General features: G+C 49.2%; 4 protein-coding genes across 5 annotated transcripts; 2 read left to right on the top strand and 2 right to left on the bottom strand.

Moving 5' to 3' along the window:
* The first annotated feature begins 1770 nt into the window (after positions 1-1770).
* Positions 1771-9372, top strand: LOC136054843 (vitamin D3 hydroxylase-associated protein-like). Its single transcript, XM_065746303.1, has 15 exons — positions 1771-1965; positions 2277-2390; positions 2726-2869; positions 3667-3800; positions 4168-4374; positions 4775-4815; positions 5185-5309; positions 5692-5817; positions 6614-6711; positions 6855-6954; positions 7459-7502; positions 7938-7977; positions 8440-8548; positions 8740-8885; positions 8984-9372. Exons 1-15 carry the CDS (start codon positions 1771-1773, stop codon positions 9107-9109), a joined length of 1749 nt encoding a protein of 582 aa, XP_065602375.1. The 3' UTR covers positions 9110-9372.
* Positions 9373-10047: 675 nt separating this feature from the next.
* Positions 10048-13406, bottom strand: NSUN4 (NOP2/Sun RNA methyltransferase 4). Its single transcript, XM_065739406.1, has 6 exons — positions 13308-13406; positions 12670-13073; positions 11726-11880; positions 11404-11558; positions 10744-10868; positions 10048-10561 (listed from the first exon to the last, which is right to left on the bottom strand). The coding sequence occupies exons 1-6, from the start codon at positions 13404-13406 to the stop codon at positions 10288-10290; spliced, it is 1212 nt and encodes a 403-aa protein (XP_065595478.1). The 3' UTR covers positions 10048-10287.
* A 1221-nt stretch (positions 13407-14627) lies between these two features.
* Positions 14628-15622, bottom strand: LOC136050645 (cytochrome b-c1 complex subunit 6, mitochondrial). Its single transcript, XM_065739681.1, has 4 exons — positions 15522-15622; positions 15401-15427; positions 15096-15257; positions 14628-14660 (listed from the first exon to the last, which is right to left on the bottom strand). Exons 1-4 carry the CDS (start codon positions 15561-15563, stop codon positions 14628-14630), a joined length of 264 nt encoding a protein of 87 aa, XP_065595753.1. The 5' UTR covers positions 15564-15622.
* A 102-nt stretch (positions 15623-15724) lies between these two features.
* On the top strand, positions 15725-24474 carry LRRC41 (leucine rich repeat containing 41). Of its 2 annotated transcripts, XM_065739542.1 has the most exons (10): positions 15725-15833; positions 15922-16008; positions 16446-16516; positions 17222-18386; positions 19664-19909; positions 20351-20515; positions 21068-21166; positions 21648-21770; positions 22683-22758; positions 23719-24474. In XM_065739542.1, exons 1-10 carry the CDS (start codon positions 15725-15727, stop codon positions 23951-23953), a joined length of 2376 nt encoding a protein of 791 aa, XP_065595614.1. In that variant the 3' UTR covers positions 23954-24474. The 2 variants fall into 2 exon arrangements, with proteins under 2 accessions (XP_065595614.1, XP_065595623.1); XM_065739551.1 differs by lacking the exons at positions 15922-16008; positions 16446-16516 and having other exon boundaries at positions 15830-15833.
* Positions 24475-24859: the final 385 nt, after the last annotated feature.

Genomic DNA, 24859 nt, shown 5'->3' on the forward strand with positions numbered 1-24859 from the left:
TTCATATGGTTTTTGGAGCGCCTCAGCAGCCCAAAGGTCTACTCAGAAGGTGCAAAATAGGTGTGAATTTTGAAACCATCCCATCCCTCTGTATGGATTCAGCCCTCACTCCCCTCCTATTGCTTTTTGCTGCCTCTGTTCTCGCTGCAGGCTGTGGTGCTGCCGTGGTCGGAAGAGCTGTGCCTCCAGTTTACAAGAGAGGTGAAAATGTTTGTCCACTGATAGGAAAAGGGCTTCCTCAGCAGCATCCGGCCATCTGGAAATGCAGCTGTTCTCACTAATAAAACTGCCCTTTGAAACACCAAGTTGGTTTGGACACAGCTGGCTTTGTCTCTGTTAAACATTTGCAGCGTCTAAAGGGCAGGATCAGAGCACGGGACCCAGTGCATGAGCGGATGTGAGAACCCAATGCTCTGATGCCTCCCAGCATGGGGAATAAACTCCAGCATCCGCTCAGCCCAGTGCAGGGGTTGTATCATTGCCATGTGCAAAGAGCACACTTCTTTCTTAGGAAGCCTTTGCACAAATCTCAAGAGGCTGGGAGAGGGCCTGGGTATTCCTAGAATTGTAGAATCGTTAAGGATGGAAATGATGGCTGAGATACAACTGTCAACCCATCACCAGCATGCCCACTAAGCAAGGATGCCACTGAAAAGGAGCACAGTAGATAATCAGCTTAGTTTGTTACTTCTTGGTTAGTTGCTTTCAACTCTACACTATTTCTTAGAGAATGCCAAAATCGATGTTTTCTGCTGAGGCTGATGTTTGCTGAGTTCTTGCCCTCATCTCAGAGCATGGATCCTGTGTGCTTTTTGCAAGAGGTATCTGTGCTATCCCCAGCCACTGGCTGTCTCAATGTCTGTTGGGAATATTTTGCTGCAACCTTATGGGATTTATCACAATATCTTTGTGTACTGTCATGGCGTGAACCAAGCTCTTCTGGAGCATGCAGATATTGTGGCAGTGCTGAGCCCCCACTCACAGGATGAGAAGGAATGGTCACAAGTTGCCCCAGGGGAGGTTCAGTTTGTGTATCAGGGAAAACTTCTCCAAAGGAGTGGTGATGCATTGGCTCAGGCTGCCCAGGGAGGTGGTGGGGTCACCGTCCATGGAGGAGTTCGTCTGTGGGGATGTGGCACTGAGGGACATGGTCAGCAGGTGTGGTGGGGTGCGTTGGGGTGGGACTGGGTGATCTTAGTGGGTTTTTCTCCAACCTTAATGATTCTGTGATTCTTTGATAGGGCTCCTGAAGCAGCCTTCAGCAGCTATGGGAGTGGAATGGGCTTAAGGAGCTTGGTGGATGAGTGAGTACCCCACAGATATACATCATCTCATCATACCATATTCATCTCTGTGCAGGGAAATCTTGTGCTTTCAAACTGTTTTTTCCCCTTCTTCCATTGTCCTCCTAGGCTATTCAGGAAACAGGAGCAAAGCTATTTCCTTGCTTCTTTTGTTCAGCCAATCCCACAGCTCTTCCTCTCCAGCAGAGAACTTCCCGCAGTGCAGACAGCCAGCATAAACCCGATACAGCCCAGGGTTCAGTGGCTCTGCACGCTTAACCTGTTGCACTTTTCAGTCAATCATTCTCCACTTCATGCCCCAAAGAAGGCACCTCTGCAGAGGTCAGCTTTGGGTTTATAAGCTATTTGCTGAGCCACAACAGTGCTGGGAGGAGGAACTGATGTGGGGAGGCAGGGAAGCACTTCCACCCCTTTCTTGCTTCTCATTCTCAACCCATCCTCTGAGACCAGAGTGTCATACGGAGTGATGAGACAGCTCCTGCCAGAGACAGAGCTGGCTCCTCCTGCTGCCCTTGCCCTTCTCTGTGGTTCAGCAGCAGCTGTGGTGGTCTGGAAATGGTTGGGCAAAAGACACATCCAGAAGAAGATGGAAGAGGCTCGGAGGAGCCGGGATGAAGGTGTGAAGAAAATGGCAAAGACTATCCAACAGTTCAGGGAGCAGGTAACTCATCCTTGTGGGGAGCTGAGAACCACATGAAAACGTGACCTGACTTAACTAATGAAACATGGGGCACTCAGTGTCACCTGTGAGCAACCAGGTGAGTGAGACATGCACCAACCCAGCCAGCACGGATGTGGCCCTGAATTCTGCGGTACTCATTTCTTAACCCCCCTCTGTCCCTGCCCTATTTATTTCTCCATATGTTCTGGTTCAATCAATTCAACATTTACAGCAGTAATGTACCTGGAGATAAAGCATACCAGCTACAGGTATGTATTTTTAAAACTTTCTTCTTCATCTTTCTGTTGCAGGTCCCCAGTGACAAGACAGATGCCATTCTGTCCCTGCCCCTACTGGAACTCTCTGGGAGGCTGCAGGAAGGGTCCCTGTCCCCTAGGACTGTCCTTTACGCTTATGTAGAGAAAGTGAGTGCTTATTTGCATCCTGAAGGGCAAACTGATTATATTCTTCATGCTGTCATGTGTCAGATGGTAGCTTGCTAGAACTGCTGATAATGGCACATCCTTATTATAGCAGATATTAGACGAAGGATACGGAAGAACAGGGGTATCTCTGTCTAATGGGTCAAACACATCACCAAACAACCATTGCAGGTGGTTTGAGCACTCTCAGATGTCCTGGGTAGGGGGTTACCATTCAAACCAGGCTCCTCACTTTGAAGATCCAGATAGCTACTGAGTATAGCCATGTCATTGCCTTGTTCTTAACTAACATTTCTTCTTCCATCTGTCTGGCAAAGGCCCTGAAAGTGACCCAGCAGACAAACTGTGTGCAGTATTTCATCCCAGAGTGTGAAGAGCAGCTCCAGGAAATACAACAGCAGAGGGAGAAAGGGCTTCTCTATGGCATCCCAGTCAGCATCAAGGATCACATCGGCCACAAGGTGCTTCCCTTAGTGCCCATGAAATATCCCATCATGGGCTGGGATAGGTGGCGAAGTGGATGAACATGGGAACTTGGCTAGGCTTGAGGCTGTGGCCCCACATCTCATTGTATCTTCAACCCATGCAGTTAGGAGCTGTTGATGAGACTTGATTTGTTAGGAGTTCAGCTCCATGCTGATTTACCAACACAGTTAAGAGGACTCTGAGCCCAAAATAAGACCCAGACACTGAGGCTAACAGAAAAAGGATCATGCTGTGGTTTTTCTAGGTCTTGTATCCCCTCCCTGAACATTCAGTGGTGGATTCACCTGAACAGCAGGATGCTGGGTTTGATCCTGAGCAAGGGAACAAAGAGTACCTGCAGTGTTGTGTATAGGTCAGGGGAGAGAAACAGCAAGAAAAAGAGCAAGGACAGGTTCAGGAGGAGATTTAACCCTGTGTTTGGCAGCCTTGTGCTTATGGCATAAGGAGAGGGAATCCTTGTCCCTTCATGCAAGGGAGTGGATTAGTACACCCCAAAGGGGACACCAGATCTTATTCAGAGGGCAGTGAGGCCCTGGCACAGTGTCCCAAAAAAGCTGTGAGTGCCCCACCCCTGGAGGTGCTCAAGGCCAAGCTGGATGGGGCTCTGGGCAGCCTGAGCTGGTGGGGTCAATCAGCCCACGGCAGGGGGTGGGAACTGGGATGGGCTTTAAGATCCCTTCTAACCCAACCATTCTATGGTTCTATGATATTCCTTTCAAAACAGCAGGGAAACTGCACTGACACTGTCCACTGTTACCTCTTCTTTCTGCAGGGGCATCTATCAACCTGTGGGCTCGTGAAGTTCCTTGGCACTCCAGAGCAGGAGGACAGTGTCCTAGTCAAGGTTCTGAAGAGACAAGGGGCCATCCCATTCGCTAAGACCAATGTGCCACAATCCCTCTTCAAGTAACATACATCATTAGAAATCTCTCATCTCCTGAACCTAAAACCCAGCCTGTAGGTCATGGGTTTTGGGAGCAGGCTTCTTCCTGCCCCCTGAGATGTTCTCAAACAAATCTGTCTTCTATTTGTTGCCAACTATCTCAGTTCAACTGAAGATGGCTTTTTCAATAAGATTAAAGGGGAAAAAAACCACCATGACCTAACAGAAATCGAGTGCACTTGTGCATGGGAGGTGGCTTCATGGGAATGAGCTACGTCTGAAGAGTTTATAGGGTGGAAGGAGGGGTTGGCAATGCCATGTAAGCCCACTGCAAGGGACAGACAACTGACTCAAGGCTGGCTTTTCCTGATAGCCTGTTTTTCTCCACAGCTATGACTGCAGCAATCTCATTTTTGGCCAAACACTGAACCCCTTCAACCACCAGAAGACCCCCGGTGGTTCCTCAGGAGGGGAGGGAGCTCTGATTGCAGGGGGAGGCTCCCTCCTGGGCATCGGCTCGGACATCGGTGGTAGTATCCGTCTTCCATGCAGCTTCTGTGGGCTGTGTGGGCTCAAACCCACAGCCGAAAGACTCAGGTAGGTGTTGGGGTCTGTGCTTCCCACTCTGCTAGGACACTCTTTGCTCAAACCCACCTTGCGCATCTACCTGCCGTGTTCAGGGAGGGGTCAGCAAACAGATGGATCTGCTGCCTGCTCACATAGGGTGTCCTTGATGAGGGGATGTGAATTCAGACCTGTCTGACTTTCAGCCCTTAAATCTCTGAAACTTCCAAAATGGAACATTTTTTGCTTAAACAAATATTTGTAAGGGGTTTGGGGTTTATTATTATCATTTTGATCAAAATTTTCTGCTTTACTCAGCTTAAATTTATCCTATTTCAGAACCGGAACTGAAGACTTCAATGATGAGTTCAGACGTGTTGGGAATATTTTGCTGTCACTGAAATAACAATACACTTTTTGTCTTTTCCTGCAGTCTGTCTGGAATTAGTGGCCCTGTTGATGGGATTGTGTCAGGTATGTGAAATTCAGATTCTTTTTTATTTTTTTTTTATTTTTTGGGGGGTGCTTTGAGGAGCAGAGAGAGTGGAATGTAGTAGAGGCTGAGGTTTGCTTGTATCTGTCTGCTTTGTAGGACCCTGATCTGGGTTCAAGAAGCCCAGATGCAGATGGCCATGGCTCCCTGAGGTCACCTCAGTGAAGTTATGTCATCTCTAAGATCTTCTGTCCTCCTCCAGGCCTGAGAAGGGCTGACACAGCCAGGATTTGTGTGGGGGGCATCTAGAACATCCCACCTCGTTCCCCAGCGGTTCCTTGCATGATGGCAGAGCAGTGCTTGGCCCATCCCTTCATTTATCACAGACATTTCATCTCATCCCATGCCAGTTCCATGTGCACTGGGGCCGATGGCAAGAGATGTGGACAGCCTGGCCCTCTGCATGAAGGCACTGCTCTGCAAGGAGATGTTCCAGCTGGATCCCACCGTGCCCCCAATCCCCTTCAATGAGGAGGTGAGCCTGGTCCTCAGTGGCCCTGCATACCTCAAGGGTGCAGTTATTTTGGTTGCCTGCAACTTCTAGGAATCTGGACAGGCTGGATCAATAGACTGATGTCTATGGGATAAAGTTCAACAAGACAGAGTGCCGGGTCCTGCACTTTGGGGTTGGACTGCATGGCCTTAAGGGTCTTTTACAATCTTAATGATTCTATGATTCTATTTGATCATCTCTCTGAGAGCACAGGTCGTAATTATTAGGAAAAAAAAAAGTGGTTAACAAAGATAATTACTTATCATTTCTTCTCTTTCATTTGGAGTGTGGTTTATTAGTCTGAGACACTCCAGCATAAAGTTAAGAGGAAGGCAGCATCAGACTGGTGTCTCCTTTTCTCCAGGTGTATTCAAGCTCTGCTCCCCTGCGGATCGGATACTATGACACAGACGGTTACTTCCCATTGCCTCCTTGCATGCGGAGGGCAGTGCAGGAGACCAGGGAGGCTCTTCAGGCAGCTGGGCACGAGGTGAGCACCACTACCCCACGCTCTTCTCCCCACAGTGTCCCCAGTTTTGCTCCTTGCTGCTGCAATCAGCCTCAAGAAACTAAACACAGAGCCGCCAAGTCCAGCTGTGGGATAAATGATCTAACAGAAGCACCAGTTTGAGACCATAGAAACAATTAAGGTTGGAAAAGACCTCGAGGATCACCCAGTCCAACCCCAACCCAGCTTCACCATGTCCAATAACCATGTCCCTCAGTGTAACATCCCTATGGTTCTTGAACACTTCAAGGGATAGTGACCTCACCACCTCCGTGGGCAGCCTGTGCCAATGTGCCACTGTTCTTTTGGAGAAGAAATGTTTCCTAACACTCATCCTGAGCCTCCCCTGGCTTAAGGCCACTACTTCTTGTTAAAGTTACCACATTACTGAGGGGAAAGGGCCACTGTACACAGGATGGGAAGCATATTTCCCTCCATGTAGACCTATTTGTAGAAACATGTTAGTACTTCATGGCAACGTGACCTATGTCTAAGCAGGAGTTGTTTCTGCAGGGACACATGGAAAGCGGCGCAGTTTCTGGCTCAGTGATTGCCCAAGATGGGATGGAGAGGTCTCAGTGCTGAGCCAAATGGCTTCCAGGGAGAAATAATTGCATGGAGAGATGGCAGGGGATGGCAAATGGCTGCAATGGGCTGTCCAGAAGTGTGAGGAGCCCAGGGAGGCTACTACTGCAGAGACCTAGAAGTATATCCACAGTCAGGCCATGGAAGTTATTCATGTCCTCAGGCTGCCACATAATTTTATGTTTTGATGCAGATGGTGCTCTTTTCTCCACTTCACATCCACCGTGTCATGACTGAACTGTTTCTGAAGACATTTTTTGCTGATGGAGGCCGTGCTTGGTTGGATGTCTTGTGAGTAGAAGCATTCCCCATGCCCATGTACGCAACTCACAGCAAAACTAGCTCTTCTTACACCCAAAACAGGAGATACTCAGCTTTCTGAGAAATGGTCAACAGCTTCTCTGGCATGATCCCCTCCTCTTGTCATCTCTCAGTACAGGAAATTTTGTAGATCCAAGCTTGAAACCCCAGGTGAATTTCTGCAGGATCCCAAGGCTGGGAAAGAAGTTGCTGGCTCTGATTCTTAAACCTCTGGTGAGTTCCTGGCTTCATTCTCAAAGCAGAGTGGTGTCAGAAAGCCTTGAGATCCTTGAAAGTGTGATGGTACTGGTATGCATCTCCAGCTACGAACACTGGGATTTCAGGCTAAGGCAAATGCAGTGATTTGGGAAGGTCTTTTCTAGGATCCTGCTGGGGTTTATCCAGTGCAAAGAGAAATGAGAACAGGCCAGCCAAGAGCTGTAAAAGAATAGTGCAGAACCCACAGCAAGTGGCTCTCCAAATCAGATCTAATGGCCCCAAGTTTCCTACAGATCCATGCATTGGGATACTGTGGCAGGGGCACTCACATTTGAAGCTCTATCCCTGAGCTGGAAGCAAAGCAAAACAGAGCCAGGTGGAGCATTTTTAAGCTGTGTCACTCATCCCCAGTGCAGCATTCTCAAGGGCTGAGTCAAGACAGCAGTGAACATTTGCTGAGAGGGCACGTGGTGCTGCACCCCACGTCCCTTCCCTAACAACAACCCTTTGCCTTTCCAGTTTCCCCGGATGGCTGACTATCTGAACGCCTTGTGTGGCATCAGGTAAGACAGCATCCTCTCCAGAAATGTCTGCGGAAATGAACTTTACCTTCTACTCTGTCTACTCTGTGGGGTGGAGGGTGCTGGGCTCACAACAGGTTCTGACCCACTTTCTGCAGGAGCTTTCCTTCTGCCTCGGACACTTTAAACTGCAGGAGCTTGTTTCTCTACTCCTCTAGTGTTACACTGCCCCTAGCGTTACACCAAAAGGATTAGGGGACTTGGGTAGGGTCACTAGAGAAATCTTCTCTTATCAGTTCCAAACATTCGTTTAACTACATGGCAAATGCCAAAGGAAACTTAGGAGAAATTAGGCAAGATACATTAAGTAAATTCTATAATCACTGATATTTATCCACCTGGAGAATCATTTAAGCAGTTTCCTCACCAAAATGGTTTGAAATAGGTTTAAAATGTTGCTGTGATTTCCACTCACAGGTCAGTGAAGGAGATGTGGGATCATCAGCGTCAAATAGAGGTACGCTTTGAGGATTTTTCTCTTCAGTATGATTTGAGGCTTAAGATTTGCAGAGGTGTCAGTATTTAAGAAAGTGGGGTGCTGGGAAGAAGAAGACAGAAGGAAAGGCACAAAAGAGAGCTTAGAATGGCATAGCTGGGATTTTTGGGTCAAGCCAGTCAGGACTTCACTGGCTGCAGTGGTCAATGCCCAAATGCCAGTGCTCAGTTGTCCCAGTGCAGTAGGGCCAGCTAAGGCTGTGGAGGCAGACACTTACACACTGGATTTTAACGTAGGTCTCCCTGTGGGGATATCAGCACTAGGAGACTGCAAGAGCTGGTCCCATGGAGTGGAACTTTAGGACTGGGTCAGTAGTGACCTCTATCTTCTGTGGTAGCACTGTGACCCAGCAAGGATTCTTCCACCACACATACTCCAAAGAAACTGAAATGCTCCTGGCATGCTTCCCCCTTCCTCCCACAGGTGTACCGCTCTGAGTTCATCACCCAATGGAGGGAACTCCAGCTGGATGTCATGCTGTGCCCTGTGCTGGGGCCTGCCTTCACCATGGGGTTCCCTGGGAAACTCCTCTGTAAGTGAGCCTTGGCCTTCCTGGGTGGGGTGAGGGCTGCTCTTGTAACAGGACTGGGACTCATGGATGACCGGCCCTATGCAGTCTCATCTTCCAGAAGCAGCTGCTTCTCAGGGCCTTCAAAGAACATGGATATAACTGAAGTAAGCTGAGGCTGTGGCCACATGTATTGTCTGTTTTGCTTCTCTCAGCTGCCATCTCCTCTACAATGCTGTACAACGTCCTGAACTTCCCTGCCGGGGTCGTACCTGTCAGCATGGTGACAGAGGATGACGAGGAAGAGCTGAAGCTTTACCGAGGATGCTGTGATGACCCCTGGGACAGGATGCTGAAGCAGGTATGTGACACAGGAGGTGGTGAATGTTCAGAGAGTAACAGTATCGCTGAAATCAGCATCTCCTGAACGTCCCCTCACCACCTGTGTCCCTATTGCAGGCTGTGGCAGGCGCTGTGGGGCTGCCCGTGGCAGTGCAGTGTGTGGCTTTGCCATGGCAGGATGAGCTGTGTCTCCGGTTCATGAAGGAGGTGGAGACCCTCAGCAGAGCAAAGGGAACAGCATAGCCCCTCCAGTCCCACCTCCACAGGGCAGGAAGGGGACAGCTCTGCGTCACTTCTTCCTTTTGCAATCTGAAGGGAAAAAGAAAAGCTGTTTCCTGCCCCTCTTCTTGCTGACAAGCACAGATCCTGTAAAGGACACAGACATTTCCTCAGTAGCCATTACAAGGGCTGTAAGTCTGCCTTCTTATCCTGTCTTGGCTGAGACACCGCTGGACTCACCTCTAAATAGCCAGCAGCTGAGGCAGAGACCAAAACATCAGCATAAAGCCTGCAGCACTTCGTCATGATGACGACTTCACAGCACCAAACTCTTTTCTTAAATGATAATACCCAAAGACTCCACCTGGACACTGCAGCTTCACAACTCACCTGTCACCTGCCCCCCAGTTCTCTGCTTCTCATTCCCCTTTTCCCCCTCTTTGCACCAGTGGCTGAAAAACAGTCATTTTTGCTGCATTAACAACTATGCAATGTTCCCTACCAGCATGCTGCACAGCCACACCAACACTCATCTTGTCAGAGACATGATGTAGAGGGCAGGGCTGGCTTATGCTGAGGTCAAATGATCAACAATCCATGAACTACTCTGCCCACAAAAATAAAAACATTATTAAAAACTCAAGTAACCCTCCCTCAATGGATACAATCATATGAATGCAGTTATTACCCAAAATCATTTTCTCACTGGCCATTACGCAGCACCAAGTGTGCACAGCAGCACTCACACCTCTCTTATCCTCTCTGCCTGTCTACGAGAGATGGCAACACTTGCCTCTCTACAACACTGAGCTTTTTCCACCAGCAGATCTCAAATATCACGAGTGTGTTTCCAATCCCAGCAGAGGAACATTCTTCAGAACCTCTTCCTTCAGGATCTTGAGCTGCTTTTTCTAAAAGCAGACAGGAGAGTAGAGACAGACTATGCAGACCCGGAGAAAGCCTGAGATCCATCCCCAGCTGGTATTTATTATCCTGAACCTGCTCACATAGGATGAAAACAATTTAGCCCAAGTGAGACATTTTAAAAAGAAAAATAAATATCCTTTCAATACACGTTCCCTGGACGTTCAGGGTATTTCACAATAGCCAGCAATGGGGAAACAACGCTAGTTCCAAATGTGATAGCCCAGAGACGTACAGTGAGGAAAACTGAGCTGCCCCAAGCCCAGATCTGCTATCCTCTATGCTCGGCGTAACTTGCAAAAATACATTGGCCCAAAGTTGGCTGTGAGGTGAGGAAGAACGAGCTCCCCCAGCCGGCAATCTGAGAAGAAACAAAATGTGTCCTGGAAAAGCGTCCGGAAGTGGCTCAGGTCCTCAACATGGACAGTGATGTTGAACTGGGTCTCTGCAATGTCTATTGCTCTCTCGACCACATGTTCATTCTGCAGCGATGAAAGGGAGCATGTGGAGTACACCACCTCTCCTTCTGGCTTGGCAGCAAGGATCCCAGCCCTATGGACAAGATGGAACAAACAAACACACATCACGGGAGGAAGAGGACAGTGTGGGACAGTGTAATAAGGAATCCAGCACATAACCCATGTGGAGTGGGGAGAGCTGTTGACCAGGCACATGTAAAGAAGAAGTTTCAGTGCTAACACATACAACAACAAAACATCTTCAAGCTCACTCACATCAGCAGCTGCAACTGCACCATAGGCAACATCTGGCGCTCCTTGGTTCTTATTTTGTGGAAGATGTTGTTCTCCTCCTCCATGACGGAGTGCCTGTCTGTTGTGCAGGGCACATCCACAAGGACCTGCAGCAGCAGAGATCCTACATCAGCTCTGGGCCCTGGTTTGTCTCAAAAATCCCCCAGAACCACCTCACCCAGTACTTCCATCACACCAGGCAGATAAACGCACCTCTCTGTACCTTATCTAGCTTATGCCACCAGATGAAAGTACAACTCAGGATACCCATTCTCACCAGATCCTGGAGGAAGGGTATAGCCAGAGGAAATATCACTCTATACCTGGCTTAGTCTTAGCTCTTCTTCAGCATATCAGGCTACGCAAAACTATGCAATTACACTGTTGGGTAAGCTGCTGTATTCCTCTAAAACAGAAAGAAACTTAACGAGATATGAGGTGCTGGCACAGACTGTCCAGAGAGCTCTGGGTGCCCTATCCCTGGATGTGCCCAAGGTCAGGCTGGATGGGGCCCTGGGCAACCTGAGCTGATGGGGGCAACCAGCCCACAGCAGGGATTGGAACTGGATGGGCTTTAAGGTCCCTTTCAACCCAATCGTTCTATGACTCTATGATTATTTTCACTGGTTTCCAATTGCTCACTTTATGAAAAGCTCCACCTTGCAGCTTCTCCCAGTCCCTTCCATCATGCGATGTAACGCTCACAGTCTCCCTGATTTCCTTGGGAACGTAGCTATTGAGGATGTGGTACAACCTCTTTGTTCGGGAAATGGAGATATCGTTGGCTGCCAGATGCCCTGAGGTGAGAGATGGGAAACAGCACGCTGAGAAATTCGCTCTGGAAAAAAGCCACACCAATTCTTATAAGCAGAAAAAATGAACAAAGCATCACCATGTATCATGCATTCTCTCCCATCCCAGCTCAACTAACAGAATGGGGCTGAGGAACAACTCCTTTGCTTACCACAAGCCCCAGTCTGCAGCAGAGCCAGTGTCTTGCCACCTGGAGCTGCACAGAGGTCCAAGACAAGGTTGCCTGGCTGCACATTGAGGGCCAAAACAGGCAGGAGGGACGCTGCATCCATGAGATAGTAGCTGAGGATCCCAAGGGAGTCTGGCCTGGAAACCATCATTTTGCATACCAAAAGGAAGGAAAAATATAGAGTTAGAAACTAAGACAGACATGGCCAAAAGGAGCTGGTGCTAACAGCCTGACACAGGTGTAGCCTGTCATGGCCTGAAACAGTGATAGAGAACATGGCAAGAAGGCAGGGCCAACTCAGGGGAGCTCAGGTGCATGCAATGTAACTGAGTGACTAAAGGGGTAAAGCCAGTATCCACCCTTTCCCAGACCTCCTTTAAGGGCTGGCAGGGGGAGGCAAGGGCATCTCACTGGAGATCACTGCCTACTGGAGGCCTTTCAAAGGTAAGCAGTTTTGCTTCCTCTGTTTCTTGCCTCTATGGCTGCTGCATTTGAGCTTGTTCTCGTTGCTGCAACCCTGTTGCTACTGCTGCACTTTCTATCACGTTCTAGCATTACAATCAGCAATGTTGGTTTGTAGCAGGAACATTCACAGTCATAGAAACATGGAATCATAGCATGGCTGGGTTGGAAGTTGACCTTATGGCTGGATCATCCAGCTCCAACCCCTGCTGTGGGCTGGGTGTTTCCCACCAGATCTGACTGCCCTAAGTCCCTTCCAACCTGGCCTTGAGCACCTCCGTGTGTGGGGGCAGTCAACAAAGCATTCCTAGAAGCCTGAGTGGGTATAGGCTGCCACCATTAATTGTGAACGAAAATGTGGGGGTTTTATTTGTTGGTTTTCTTTTACAAACACAACCTCTTCTGCCAGGTATGCCTGTGCTATGCTTAGCAGTGGGGTGAAGGAAGCAGGAGAACCATCTCACCATGCAGGACGGAAGCGTGAGATGTCACCCCTGGGGAAGGTGTAGCACTTAATGTTGGAGTTGATGGGGGCACGAAGCAGTGGTGACGTCTCTGTCAACACCATCATGCTATCTCCACCAGACCCCTCCAGGGATGTATTCCTCCTCTTCTCCACTTCCACACCCTCCTGCCAGCACTGTGCCTTTCTGGCAGCTTCAGAAACAAAATCGGTGGCACTTATCAGCTCCAGCTCCTGGGCGATGAGGTCGGTGGAGGTGAAGTTGTTGAGAAGAGCACTGTACTTCTGCTCGCACAGCATAGCAGCACGCACGGCCGGCCAGTGCTCCTGCAGCTGCAGGCTGTACGTGGTGTCGAAGTGATGCAGTGCCAGGCGCGTGGCCGGGATGCGCGGGGCAGTGGTGGCCTTTGGAGAGAGAAATCCAAGAGGTAAAGGGGGACCCCAAAACCCGGAGCCGAGGGCTGGCATGCAAGAGGGCGCAGAGAATGGAGTACCAGGTGTAAGCTGGGACAAAGGGGTGAGGGGTGCACTGAGAGCCGCGATGGGTGTAATGGGGAGGAGGGTAGAGAGGATACAATGGGGACGGACAAAGGTGCGACAGAGGGAAGTAAACAAGCGCGGGGCTCCTCCTGTTCTCACCCACTTCTTCTTGTAGTGGTACCGCCGAGGCACCGCGCCCAGCCCCGGCACACGACCCCTCCGCAGCAGCACCGCAGCCCGCATAACCGCTGCCGCCATGGCCGCGCTCAGCCGCGCCTTCCGGGGCGGGACCGGAGCTCCCAGCCCTCCCCCGGGCCCGAGGATGCCGGGGGAACGAGGCGAGAGCCGGCGTGGTTTGGCCTTAAGGTTGCGCGAGTAGAGCTCCGTTGCCGAGCCATTATGGATGGAGCTTGAGGATCCCCAGCAAAAGGATTGCACCGCTGCTGCGCTAATACCAGCCCTGTTTATAACGTGCCATTTTGCTCGGCAAAAGAGCTGAGAAAGTACTTGCTGCCCGAGGAAGCAGCCCTGTAGTATTCCTGCTGCTAAACCTGTCCTGGAGCATAACAGCCAGTCCAGAAAGGATGGGGTGCACTTTGTGACCCCTGAGGACCCCTTCTGTCTCTGGATGTTCTACAATTTAAGGGCTCAACCTCTGCCCCAGGGTGACAAAGGGGCTGCTGCTCGCAGTGGTACCACTGCTACAGTGCCCCAGAGCACCACTCAGGCATTGTTCTGACTCAGGTGGCACCACCACCCTGCCCACCCACAGCTCCACGTTGCCCTGGGCCACAGCCTGGAGGTGACAACAACGGAGGCTCCTCCAACCTCTGCTAGCAATAGGGGCAGCTGACAGCTTCACCGAGGGCACATTGAACAGGAACAGCTTCACCTCATTGCTCACAAGAGAAGTGTGTTACAGAAACCAGTGCCTTCCAGAAAAGGGTCATCCCTTCACCTCCTCTGGGTGGCAGTGTCTTTGGAAAGACTGATACAGTCACGACTCACTGAGTGAGCACCAGTCATGAAGAGTTCAGCAGTGTGTCAGCTGCTCCAACGAGACAAGCTTTGAGCAATGGGATGGTACCAGCCACTGCTCACCAGGAGTGCACAGAAAGGACATTCCTACAAGGCAGGAAAAGTCTCTCCTATATACAAACAGGCGTGGCAGGCTCTGCTCCTCACTGCTTTCATCATAACCCCATACCAGTGAGTGCTGCAAGGACTACAGAATGAACTGAGTGCATTTCCACAGGAACTCTGAATGTTTAATATGGAAAATTACAGAACATCAACATGGCTTTTGAGTAGCTGCACATCATCTTCAATGAGATCAGATGCAGTGACATTCTGGTGCTCAGCCACTGCCTGGAAGCCACTTTGTACTTCACATTGGCAGTAAACAAGCAGAAGCAGTACTGTGAACCCAGGAACCAACAAGGCTCTTCTGATGGACAATGGAAGCAGATGGACAATCATTCACTTAAGCTTACTGAAGAGTTTGTGGGCAACCTGAAAGAGGAGACAAAGTGCTCAGTGACTGACAGTTCTCCCAGTGCAAAAGGTCTGGAAACTATCATGGCTTCACCACCAGGCTCTTGGCGCTCTAAGCCACCAACGCATATGGCTTTACAACTCTGCTCACCTATTCTCTTTCTGAGAATACATTTTTCCTAATACCTGCACCACCCCTGGCACAACTTCAGGTTTAATATCTCTCATCCTATCGCAGTTATCTGGGAGAAAACACTGAGCTCCAGCTCATTACAACTCCTTTCAGGGAACTGTAGGAAAGTGTTAAGCTCACAGGTCTGAAGAGCTCCTTCTGCCGTGGCCCAGCAGCAGCCCAGGCTCACACCTGGACCACCTTCACGCTCAGGAGCACAGCTGAAGGCCTTCTGGTTCCCAGCACTGCTGAGATGTGACACACAGCAGCACTGCACTTACACAGTGGTCCCGAGCATGCAGAAAGTCGAAGAGCTCCTCTGTGCACTGCTCCTCCGTTTGGGACCGAGAGGACACCCGCGCATCGCACAGCTCCAGGCGCTCCCGGGCCTTCACGCATTTCTCCGTCTGCTCACAGTGCTCCCGGACCGTGGTGAGGGGGTCCTACAGGCACAGCATAACCGCAGAGACCCCTAAGGGTGACGGTTCACCCCAGATTTCCTCGTCTTAAGGACCTGGCTGGCAGCCGCCCGCAGCCCGAGCCCGCCGCGCGTCCCCAGGCTCTCGCACCCCGCTCCCCGACTCACCACCAGCTCCTCCTCCTCCTCTTCCTCCTGCGGACAAAGCAAAGCACGGCCGTTACCGCCCGCCCTGACGCCAGGCTTGGTGCCGGCGCACAGCGCGCTCCCCACGCCCGGCCCCGCTCACCTCGGGCTCCCCGGCGTGGACGACGCTGTCGTGCAGCCCCATGGCGGTGCGAGAGGACTCACCAGGGTCACCCGCAGGAAGTGCCGCTCTCCGCTCCGGAAGCGGAAGTGCTACGCTCCCTGACCTTCTCCGGCCCTTAGCGCTTCCCCTCCCAACATGGCCGCGCCCCTGACCTCTTCAACATAACTGCCGTCCCTCCCAAGATGGCGGCGTCGTGCGGGGCGATGGCGGCCGAGGGGCCGCGCAGCCTGCAGACGCTGAGCGCGGCGGCCGTGAGCCGCAGCATGGCGGCCCTGGAGCCCGACGTCTGGGGTAAGGCGCGGGGCGGCGGCGCGGGGTAACGGGACCGGGGCCGCGACCTGCCCGCACGCTGCCGCCGTCTCCCTCTCGCTCTCCGCAGCGCTGCCCGGGCACCTCCTGCGGGGGCTCCTGCCGCTGCTCTCCGTGTTCCGTCTGGAGCGAGCTGAGGCCGCCGCGCGGAGAGCAGGTGCGGGGGGAGGGCCTCGGGGGGGTTCTCTTAAGCCTGGAGGGATGGGACCCCGATCAGCGAGGGGTAAACCCCCAAACTTGGGGGGGATACAACCCCGAGCTTGGAGGTATGTAACCCCAAACCTGGAGGGGTCACAGCCCCAATGCCCGGAGGGGGGGGATGCTCCCCAAACCGAAGGGACCCCAACTCAGTTGAAGAGAGGAACCCAACCCAGAGGGATGCCCCAGTCGAGAGCGCTGGGTGTTGATTTTATTCACCTTTACCTCATCACGCTCTGAATGGTGACTTCAGAACACATTCCTTGTCCCAGCCTGACCCTGCAGCCACCCCCCCCCCCCCCCCCCCCCCCCCCGCTTCTGTTGCCTGCCTGTGTCTGTGGGGGCAGGCAACATGTGGGGAAGAAGGGCTCACAGCACCTGGTTTCTTTCTTGCAGGGCTGTCCACACAGCCCATCTGGCGCAAGCTGTGGGATGATGTGATGAAAACCAGGCCTCCCAACTCAGAGGTGAGGAAGCTACATTGATGCCCAGGTTTTACTCAAGCTGTGCCACTGCTGCTGGGCACTGCTGGTGCTTCCTTATAAATGTTTGCAGAGCCTGGGACCAAGGCACAGCTCTTGCATAAGAGTAATTATGGGAAATAATAATACTGTGGGAAATGCACTGTACGCAGCCTTGATCACACAAGGCTCTGTCTGTAGAGATGCAGCTTTTAGGGGAGTAGAAGGTAAAAACAGTACCTTGGTTAAACATACACATGCAGAAACTGTGCTGGTTAGAAAACATGGAAGAGAGGGAGTTTTGAAAGAATTGCTTTACACATAAAAACTGAAGGAGCTCTATCAATTCAGTATCACAAGAGTGGTCACCAACTTGCCCATGGCCTCTTGGGAAGAAAATTCCTGACTGCGTGTTCTTTAGTTGGCAGAAACGTGGTTTAGCTTTGGTATCAAATTACTGACTGTATAAGTTAGGCCAGAAGCAGGATGAAAAGATAACAACGGGAGCAGCATCGCTTTTTGAACCAAGACACAGAGGAAGGACGCTGAGAATTAGGAAGGCAGTCTTAGCTGTGCTAGCAGTCTCTCTGTTGGACACTGCATTTACCTGTGTAGTGATTTGATTCAGACAGAATGAGGATGGTGGCTGACTTCTCGTTAACCTGTCGAGTAGTTTTTATCCCAGTTGACTCTAAGGTGATTTGATTGCAGAGTATAACCTGCTGGAGGAAGAAGTTCTTTGAAACATTCTTCTCCAACGTTCTTCATGGAGTCTTGGATGTTTCCTCTGACTGGCGTCTCAATGACCATCATTTTTCACCGCTGCTCCACAGCTCACCACACGTTAGCCAGCTTACTCTGTGCAACATGCTGCAGGGCGCGGTGGAGCTCGCTGCAGAGCACAACCAGAAAGTGCTTGAGAACCTGGCCAGCTCGCTGCGGATCCTGAAGTTCCAGCACCTCCTCTCCTCTGACCAGTCCATCAGACGTTCGCTGGTTTTACTCCTCCACCGGTTGATTCACCACGGCTCTGTTAGCCACGTGTCCATGTGTGCCTGGCCTGTACCTGACACAGTTCTTCTTGTTCTCATCTTGAGCATGAGTGCTGGGTTTTGGCGGTCAGGAAATGCTCTTACGTATCACAGCAGCCCGTGTGGCCTTTGCAGAGAGGAGGGCGATGCCCAAAGCCAGAAGTCAACACTAGAGCAGCCTGAGAGGGACTGCTGCAATGAGAGGGAGTGGAGCGATGGTGAGCACCAGAAGAAATCCCCCAGAGCTCTGGAGAAAGCTGATGTGCAGGAAGAGGTGAATGGACAGATGGCTGGTGCTGGCCACAACTCTGCCCTCTCTGGACTGAATTGTTGCCCTTTGGAGAACCAAACGTGTGAAAGCATCAAGGTGTCCTGTGACCGCACAGTTAGACAAGGGGAGTTTTCTCCTTGCTTCTCAGAGCAGCTGTCCTGTCGCTCTGTTCTTCGGAAGTCACGCAGACGGGTGAAATCTGCACTAGGGAAGAAACGCCGCTGCCTCAGACGAAGCAGGGGACTTGGTGCTGACCGGGATGACCTGTATGATTTTGTTTTTACTGTTGCTAAAGAGGACAGCTCAGTGTCAGTAGACCAAACCAGCATAACAGAGGGAGAAAACGCTGAAAACTGGACTACTTCCTCCACGGGATCTCCGTGCTGTGGCCGTGCTGGCTGTAAAAGAAGGGGAGGATCTACGGGGATCTTTTCTTTAAAAGCTGCTCGCCGCTTCCGAAGTGTGTCCACACTAGAACTGTTCTCCATTCCTTTGTCTGGTGACATGTGTCGGACTCTGAGCAACCTGCTGAGTTCCTGGGTGTCCTTAGAAAACCTGGTTCTTTCTTACAATGGTTAGTTGTGTGAACAGGATGTTTCTTTTCAGCTGTGACTTATGAGCATTGTAAGAGTACTGATTCCTGATCCTGAGAATGGCGTTAGCGGAGATGTTCAGTGAGAGTGAGGACTTACTTGAGAGCTAGAAGATGGTCAGGAATATGAGAGGAGTCTTTCTGTGTGACATGGTGCTCAGATGGAAACATGCAGCTGCAAAACACAGCATGTCGGGTGGAGGAAGGAGAGGTGAGGAAAGTCCAGTAAGATCACAAGGACAGATGGGGTGTCACAGAGACAAAACAGGTGACAGGCCAAACTCTGGCCAGATACTGGCTCCTCCTCCTTTGTGGGGAGCTGTGGCAGGGCCTGAGCCTGCAGGTTTTTCCAGGATTGTTCAAAGGAATTTGCTGAGCATTTTTTTCATGTGGATACACAAACCCATTTGGGTGAGTGACAGGATGAATGACTTATAATGGACAGTGGTAATATGCAGAGAATGAAGCAGAAGAAGCTCTGTGGGTATTGAACTGGGGAAAACAGACCTATGATTATGTTGTATGTCTGTTGGTGTGGACATGAATCTGTCACTTACTGGTATTTGTGAAAGACAAAACAAAAATGCTAACTGCATCATTCTGTAATCTCGAAAATATTATGGTCCATTCTTGCAGTATGGATTTCTCCCTTTATGCATGACTTAGTGTAAGGCTCCTGGATTAATTTTTACTAGCAGGAGGAAATAACTTGGTTTTGATCTTGCATCTTTTCTGCCTGGGAGTGACAGTGCAGTGAGAAACAGGGACGTGCTGTAGCCATGTGGGACATACACAGAGTGACAGAGTCCAAGCAAAACATAATTCTTTTTACTCTGACCTGTCTGATTTCTGAATAACCCTGGACTAGTGCATTGTACAGTTGTAAAGAATGTCTTTGGCAGGGCCAGGTCCCAGGAGAACTGGACGTTTGCATGCTGCTCTGTGTTTCAGCAAATATTTGTACAAAGACAAGGGCTACCAATAGAGAATGGGTCTCATCTGTTGGAAAACAGCCCATGGCCCTGCGCTGAAAGACTTCAGAGAGGGAGAATGAAAGAACTAGATCTCCATCTCCTGTGTATAGTCAGTAACTTAAGCGTGTGTGGATAGAGTACCTAGGAGGAACCTGTGAATTTAGCCTTTGACTGCAGTTGCTTGGCACTGGGCTGAAAGTTCCACTGTTAGTGTAGCTCCAGCTGCATATCCACTGGTGTCTGTACAGACATGTCTAACTCCTTTTCCTACAAATGCTGTTTCAGGCCTGGGTGCTAACATCTTCTGCATCCTCTCTGGGCTCCGGGCCCTCTCCCAGCACTCAGACTGCTGCCTCCGTGTGCTGCGTGTGAGCGACATCTTTTCCTACATGCCCTGCATGGAGCTTGTTCGCTGCATCCTGAGTGTCTTTCCTCGGCTCCACACGCTCTCCGTCAGCTTTGACCTCAAAAACCAACCAGAGGGAAACAGGCCAGAGGGGAACCCAAGCTGCAGTGATGCAGAAATCCCAGGTAGGAAACCAGTTCTAAGCAATGAGAGGGATGTGGCACGTAATTGATAGCTGAACTCTTCGTTGTCACAGTGGCATGTAATTAAGTGATTACAGCCTCCCCTTTCTGATTGACACGGTGATGCACTCTGTCAATCCCAGCCTATGATGTGCTCTCATGGAGCCTGTGCCTTTGACAAAGCATCTAACTGCTGCTTGCCAACCTGATACAGCACAACTTTGCATAAGGCTGGACCTAAGCTGCTAGCCATGACTGTCCATGCAGCCCACAGGGAATGTACCCACCAGGTCTTTAAATTGTTCAGGAGCTTCTGCACTTCCTACCAACGTAAAGGATATAGATAGGCACACAGATTTTTTTGTTGTTGCTCTAGGACGTAGCTATGCTGAAGACAGGTACTCCAGACCAATGTCTTTCATTGTTTTTTTTTTCTTGCCTTAGAGAGCTGCCTGGAGCAGCTGGAGATCCGATTCCCCCGGGAGCCTCTGCACACTGTGTTCCTGCTGCCAGTGCTTAAGGCATCAAAGTCCCTTCAGCAGTTGTCCCTTGATAGTGCCACACTGCCTTCGTCTCAGGAGCTTGGGTTCCTTTTGCAGGCACTCAAAGGTACTCTGCTAATCTGTAGGTAGTGTCACTGTGATACATGGAATAGCTTCCTTGCTGCAGTCTCCCATCCCTGGAGTGTCACTGCGTGTTTGGCAGTTGGCTTGGACTCTGTCAGGGTCTGATATGGTTAGCCCTCACTGGCCATTCTGCTGTGCCCAGCTTTAGTCTGGAAATGCTTACATTGCACGGCTGCTGGGGCACGTTTTCCAGCAGTCCTTAGTTGCTCAGGTACCTGAACCCCCTGCAAGTAAACTGAGCTCTTGTCACCTCCATGTCTTCAGTCTGGAACCAGCTTGGGTGGGTCTGTTCTTTCAGTGTGGAAATCCTTGGAATTACCTGAGAAAAGAAAAAGGGTGCCAGCCATCCCAGTCTCTCTGTTGAACATGTGGATGATCCTGCACAACAGGATGTTTTTCTTTAGTTGTCCACAATCCAGCACAGTTTATCCAGGCTCCAGTAGTTTCTGGGTGTAGCTGGTAGTTGCATCAGTGGCTTTTTTCATTTATCCTAGGGCCAGACAGTACTTCACCTGAGAACTTGTTTTGCTTTTAGAGAATAATCCAAATTTGAAGAAGCTGAGCTTTCATGATGTGAACCTGGCTGACCACCAGAAAGAAGTTCTGCTTTTGCTTCAGGATCCCATGCTGCAAGGTACAGCAAACTCCTGGGCACTGGTGTCTGGAAAGATGCTGCAGATGGTTGTGTTTGGCTGATGGCTGATATCTGGATGTGCAATGTTAAGCAAAAACTAAGATGTCCTAGGGGCAGATTTGTAGATGCTGCAAGAGTGGGAATGTCTAGTTCTTTGTGCTAGAATGGCAGGGAGGATCAGCTGCAAAGTCAGCACATATTTCATATGAGAGTCCATCAACGTGGCTACAAAACAAAGGTTTTTAACCTGCAACACAGATCAGCCTTTAACTGGGTCAGCCAGCAAAGCCACCTCCCTGGTGTGAGGATTGCCATCTTTATGTTGATGGAACAGCAGTGCTGTCACATGTGGTCTGCTGCCAGGGAAGCTTTGCTCTCTTGCAAATGGATTAAAGGCTGGAGCTGTCTGCAGGATGTAATTGTGGAATAATTAAGCACAGAGGGAGTACTAACACATACTGACAATCCATTTCTTCCATAGAAATAACGTTCTCTTTCTGCCGGCTGTTTGAAAGCTGCACCACTGAGTTTTTGTCAGAAATAATCAATACAGTAAAGAGAAATTCATCTTTGAAGAGCCTCAAACTACCTGGGAATCGCCTTGGTGCGTACCATAGGTGTCAGCTTTGACTTCAGACCAGTTTTCTAGGGGGTGGTAGCTTCAGGGTTGTAGTTAGGACTATTACTAGCCAGTGATCTTAGTACTGAACTTAACATATTGCATGAACAGCATCAGTTTTGTCACTTAGTTCACAAAGTTGGGGGGGGGGGGTGGGGGCACGGAGGTAATTTTTTTACAGGAAGAATTTCAGTTGCATTCAACAGTGTACTAAGAGCCCAGGTACTGCCAGGCATTGTAACTGCTTATCTCTGTGGCAAAACCAAGTATCAGTACAACTCCAGATGCAACTGAACAGTGAGTGAACTGCTTCAGCTGCTTTAACAGGAACAGAGCCAGCACCAGATGCATCACCAGATGTACTGCTTCTCAGCCAAAGGCACAGATTTTTGCTTACGTTGGGATATTTTGTGCCTTAAAAGGTTTAAAAAACTCTTGGAGCCACTGAAAGGACAGGATCTGTAAAGGAAGAGTTTGTGTCAAACCTGTGGAATTGAATTAACAGAAGTAATTGCCTCTTTGGATTACATGCCAAGTAGAAATGTGTGAGAAAAGAATTTCAGGTCAACAATTAATACTGTTTTTCTGATCTTTTAATGAAACAAAAGGGAGCACCTGAAATGTATTTCATTACCAAGGTTTGTGTTTAAACTCTGGCTTCTGTCCATTTTTAAAACAAAACTGTATTTTATAAAACAAAAATGGGATTTTTTTAGTGAAACAGTCTGTCCTGTCAGCAAATATTTCCACCACCTCAGTGTTAAGGGGGCTTTTTTTATGTTGAAAGCACACATGCTTTCAACCTTCCTTTGGCATTAATGTCTCAGCCCCTTGACCATTTGAATACTTAAGATAGTTCCCAGCTTGCATCTAACAGCTGCATTTCTCCCCTCTTAGGGAATCAGAGGCTGGTTGCCCTGGCAGACATTTTCTCTGAAGATTCCTCTTCTTCTCTTTGCCAGCTGGATGTCAGGTATTCTGTTGCTCTAAATACACTGAATTTGTTTCAGGATGTCCAGAGCTCAGCTAGGCTCTGAACAGCAGTAAGAGCCTGAGCACAGATTTTTTTTCTTTCCTTAAGGAAATGCATGCACAAGAAAAGCTTAAAGAAATGCTGGAGTGAGCGCTTAAAAACCTCTGTGAACTCCAGTGAGCAAGGCCAGGCCATGCTCCCTGAGGTGTTGCATTGTCACATTTATAAATGAATCAAAGTTCCATTTTAAAAGCAGCTTTCATTTTCCGCTCCCCTGGGAGACTGCTGCACACCCTCCTTGCTCTTAAGGTTAGAACTGATATATCTACTTACTCTTATTCATCAGCATGAATAGCTCTTCTCCTACTGCACCAGCACAGAAAGAGAGCGCTGTCATTCCCACTCTCAGATCCTATGAATGCTTCTGTATTCCTTTCATCATCTTTGGTTTTCAACCTGAACTACTGCTGCTTTTTATTGAGCCTGAATGGCTATAAATACAGGTGGTAACCTTCACAAAGCAGGGTGGCGTTTCTGCAGTAATAATGACTATTTTATTTTAATCTTGTTTACACCCTAATGCACTGGGAGCTGTGGAGTGGGTCAGGCCCCTTAGTCCAAACAGATGCTGAGACTGAAGGGTGCTGACAGAAGCTTGAGTCCAACAGGATTTTAAGGTTATGGTGAGGCCTACTCCAGTCATCCTTTAGGAGGCCAGTAGAGTAAGTGTAATGGTTTCCTCACATAGTTAAAAAGTTGCAGCCCTTAATATTTTTGTGTTTTAGGTGTTGTTTCTTTTCCAGTTTAAATTAATGGACCATTTCCACTTTGTATTGCTGAGGGAAGTTGTACATTCACTGAAATATCCTCACATAGACAGTTATTACACGGAGCAGTCATTTAAATTGCTCAAATTATAGCTTAGACTTAGTGACTTCTTTTTGTCCTTTTTCTGGGCAGCTCAAACTGCATCAAACCTGATGGGCTCCTGGAATTCACAAAGAAGCTGGAAGGCTACATCCAGCAGAGAGGGGGGAAGATTCAATTCACCCACCTACGCCTCTTCCAGAATTGGCTGGATCAGGATGCTGAAACAGCTCAAGAAGCACTTCGACGTCTCAGAGCAGTGTGCAGTGTAGTCAATGACTCTTGGGACTCTTCCCAGGCCTTCGCTGACTACATCAGTGTCATGTAAAGGACACATGGCAGGAGAAAACTGATCAGCTTGAACTAAGATGCTGCAGTCCATGACCACTAAAACTTAGCACAGATTGTTTTCCTCCCCTGGTCCAAGCAGGGTACAGTTCTTGTCACTTTTCTATTCCTTTAAAGAGATGCACAGTGAAGTGATATAAATGACCATTTGGGGCAGCAGCTCTATTTCCAGTTAAACTCTTATCTTCTTCATTTAAGTTTCTTAAATAAGCTTCTGTGATGTCCTGCAGACCTCTGGACCATGGTTTTTGTATGGATTTCATGTTGGTTTACCCAATATTATATTAATGATTATTTCCACCCTTAGAGAAACTCGAAAGTTTCTCTGGACACTTCTGTCTGGACACAGATCCTGACAACCACACCTAGGTGATGCAGCTTTTGAGCATTGGGGTTAAACAGGATAACCTTAAGAGCTCCCTTTCAACCTCAGCCATTTTGTTAAATCTGTGATCCTTCAAATAGAACTTCTCCCTCCACTTAAAATGAGAAAAAAAACAAGCTAAATAAAGCTCCCTGCTTTGACATTTGTTTATCTCATTTTAAAAGCTGCATACAAAGTACTCTGCTGTTTGTTTGCAATTGTTTATCAAGGTACCTTAGAAAATAATGGGTGGAGCCAAGACCAACTGTCTGTATCTGTTCTTCAGAGGCTTTGAATAGTTGTTTTTTGTAATATTTTTATAATAAAAACGGAATTAAAACCCATAAGATACTAAAGTGTGATTTTATTACTGGGTTTTAATGTGTTCTAATTCACTTTGTCACCCATAGTTTTAAAAATAGTGACCATAATGGAGCCTAATTTCCCACAGTCTACGTGTTTCTTAAGGTGAGATGTTCAGCATAAAAACTGAGGACATTTTGGGCACAGATTCTCGTTCCT

Source organism: Cyrtonyx montezumae, unplaced genomic scaffold, assembly GCF_038088225.1.
Source record: "Cyrtonyx montezumae isolate F1298 unplaced genomic scaffold, pur_monq_1.0 scaffold_1, whole genome shotgun sequence".
Lineage (NCBI taxonomy): Eukaryota > Metazoa > Chordata > Aves > Galliformes > Odontophoridae > Cyrtonyx > Cyrtonyx montezumae.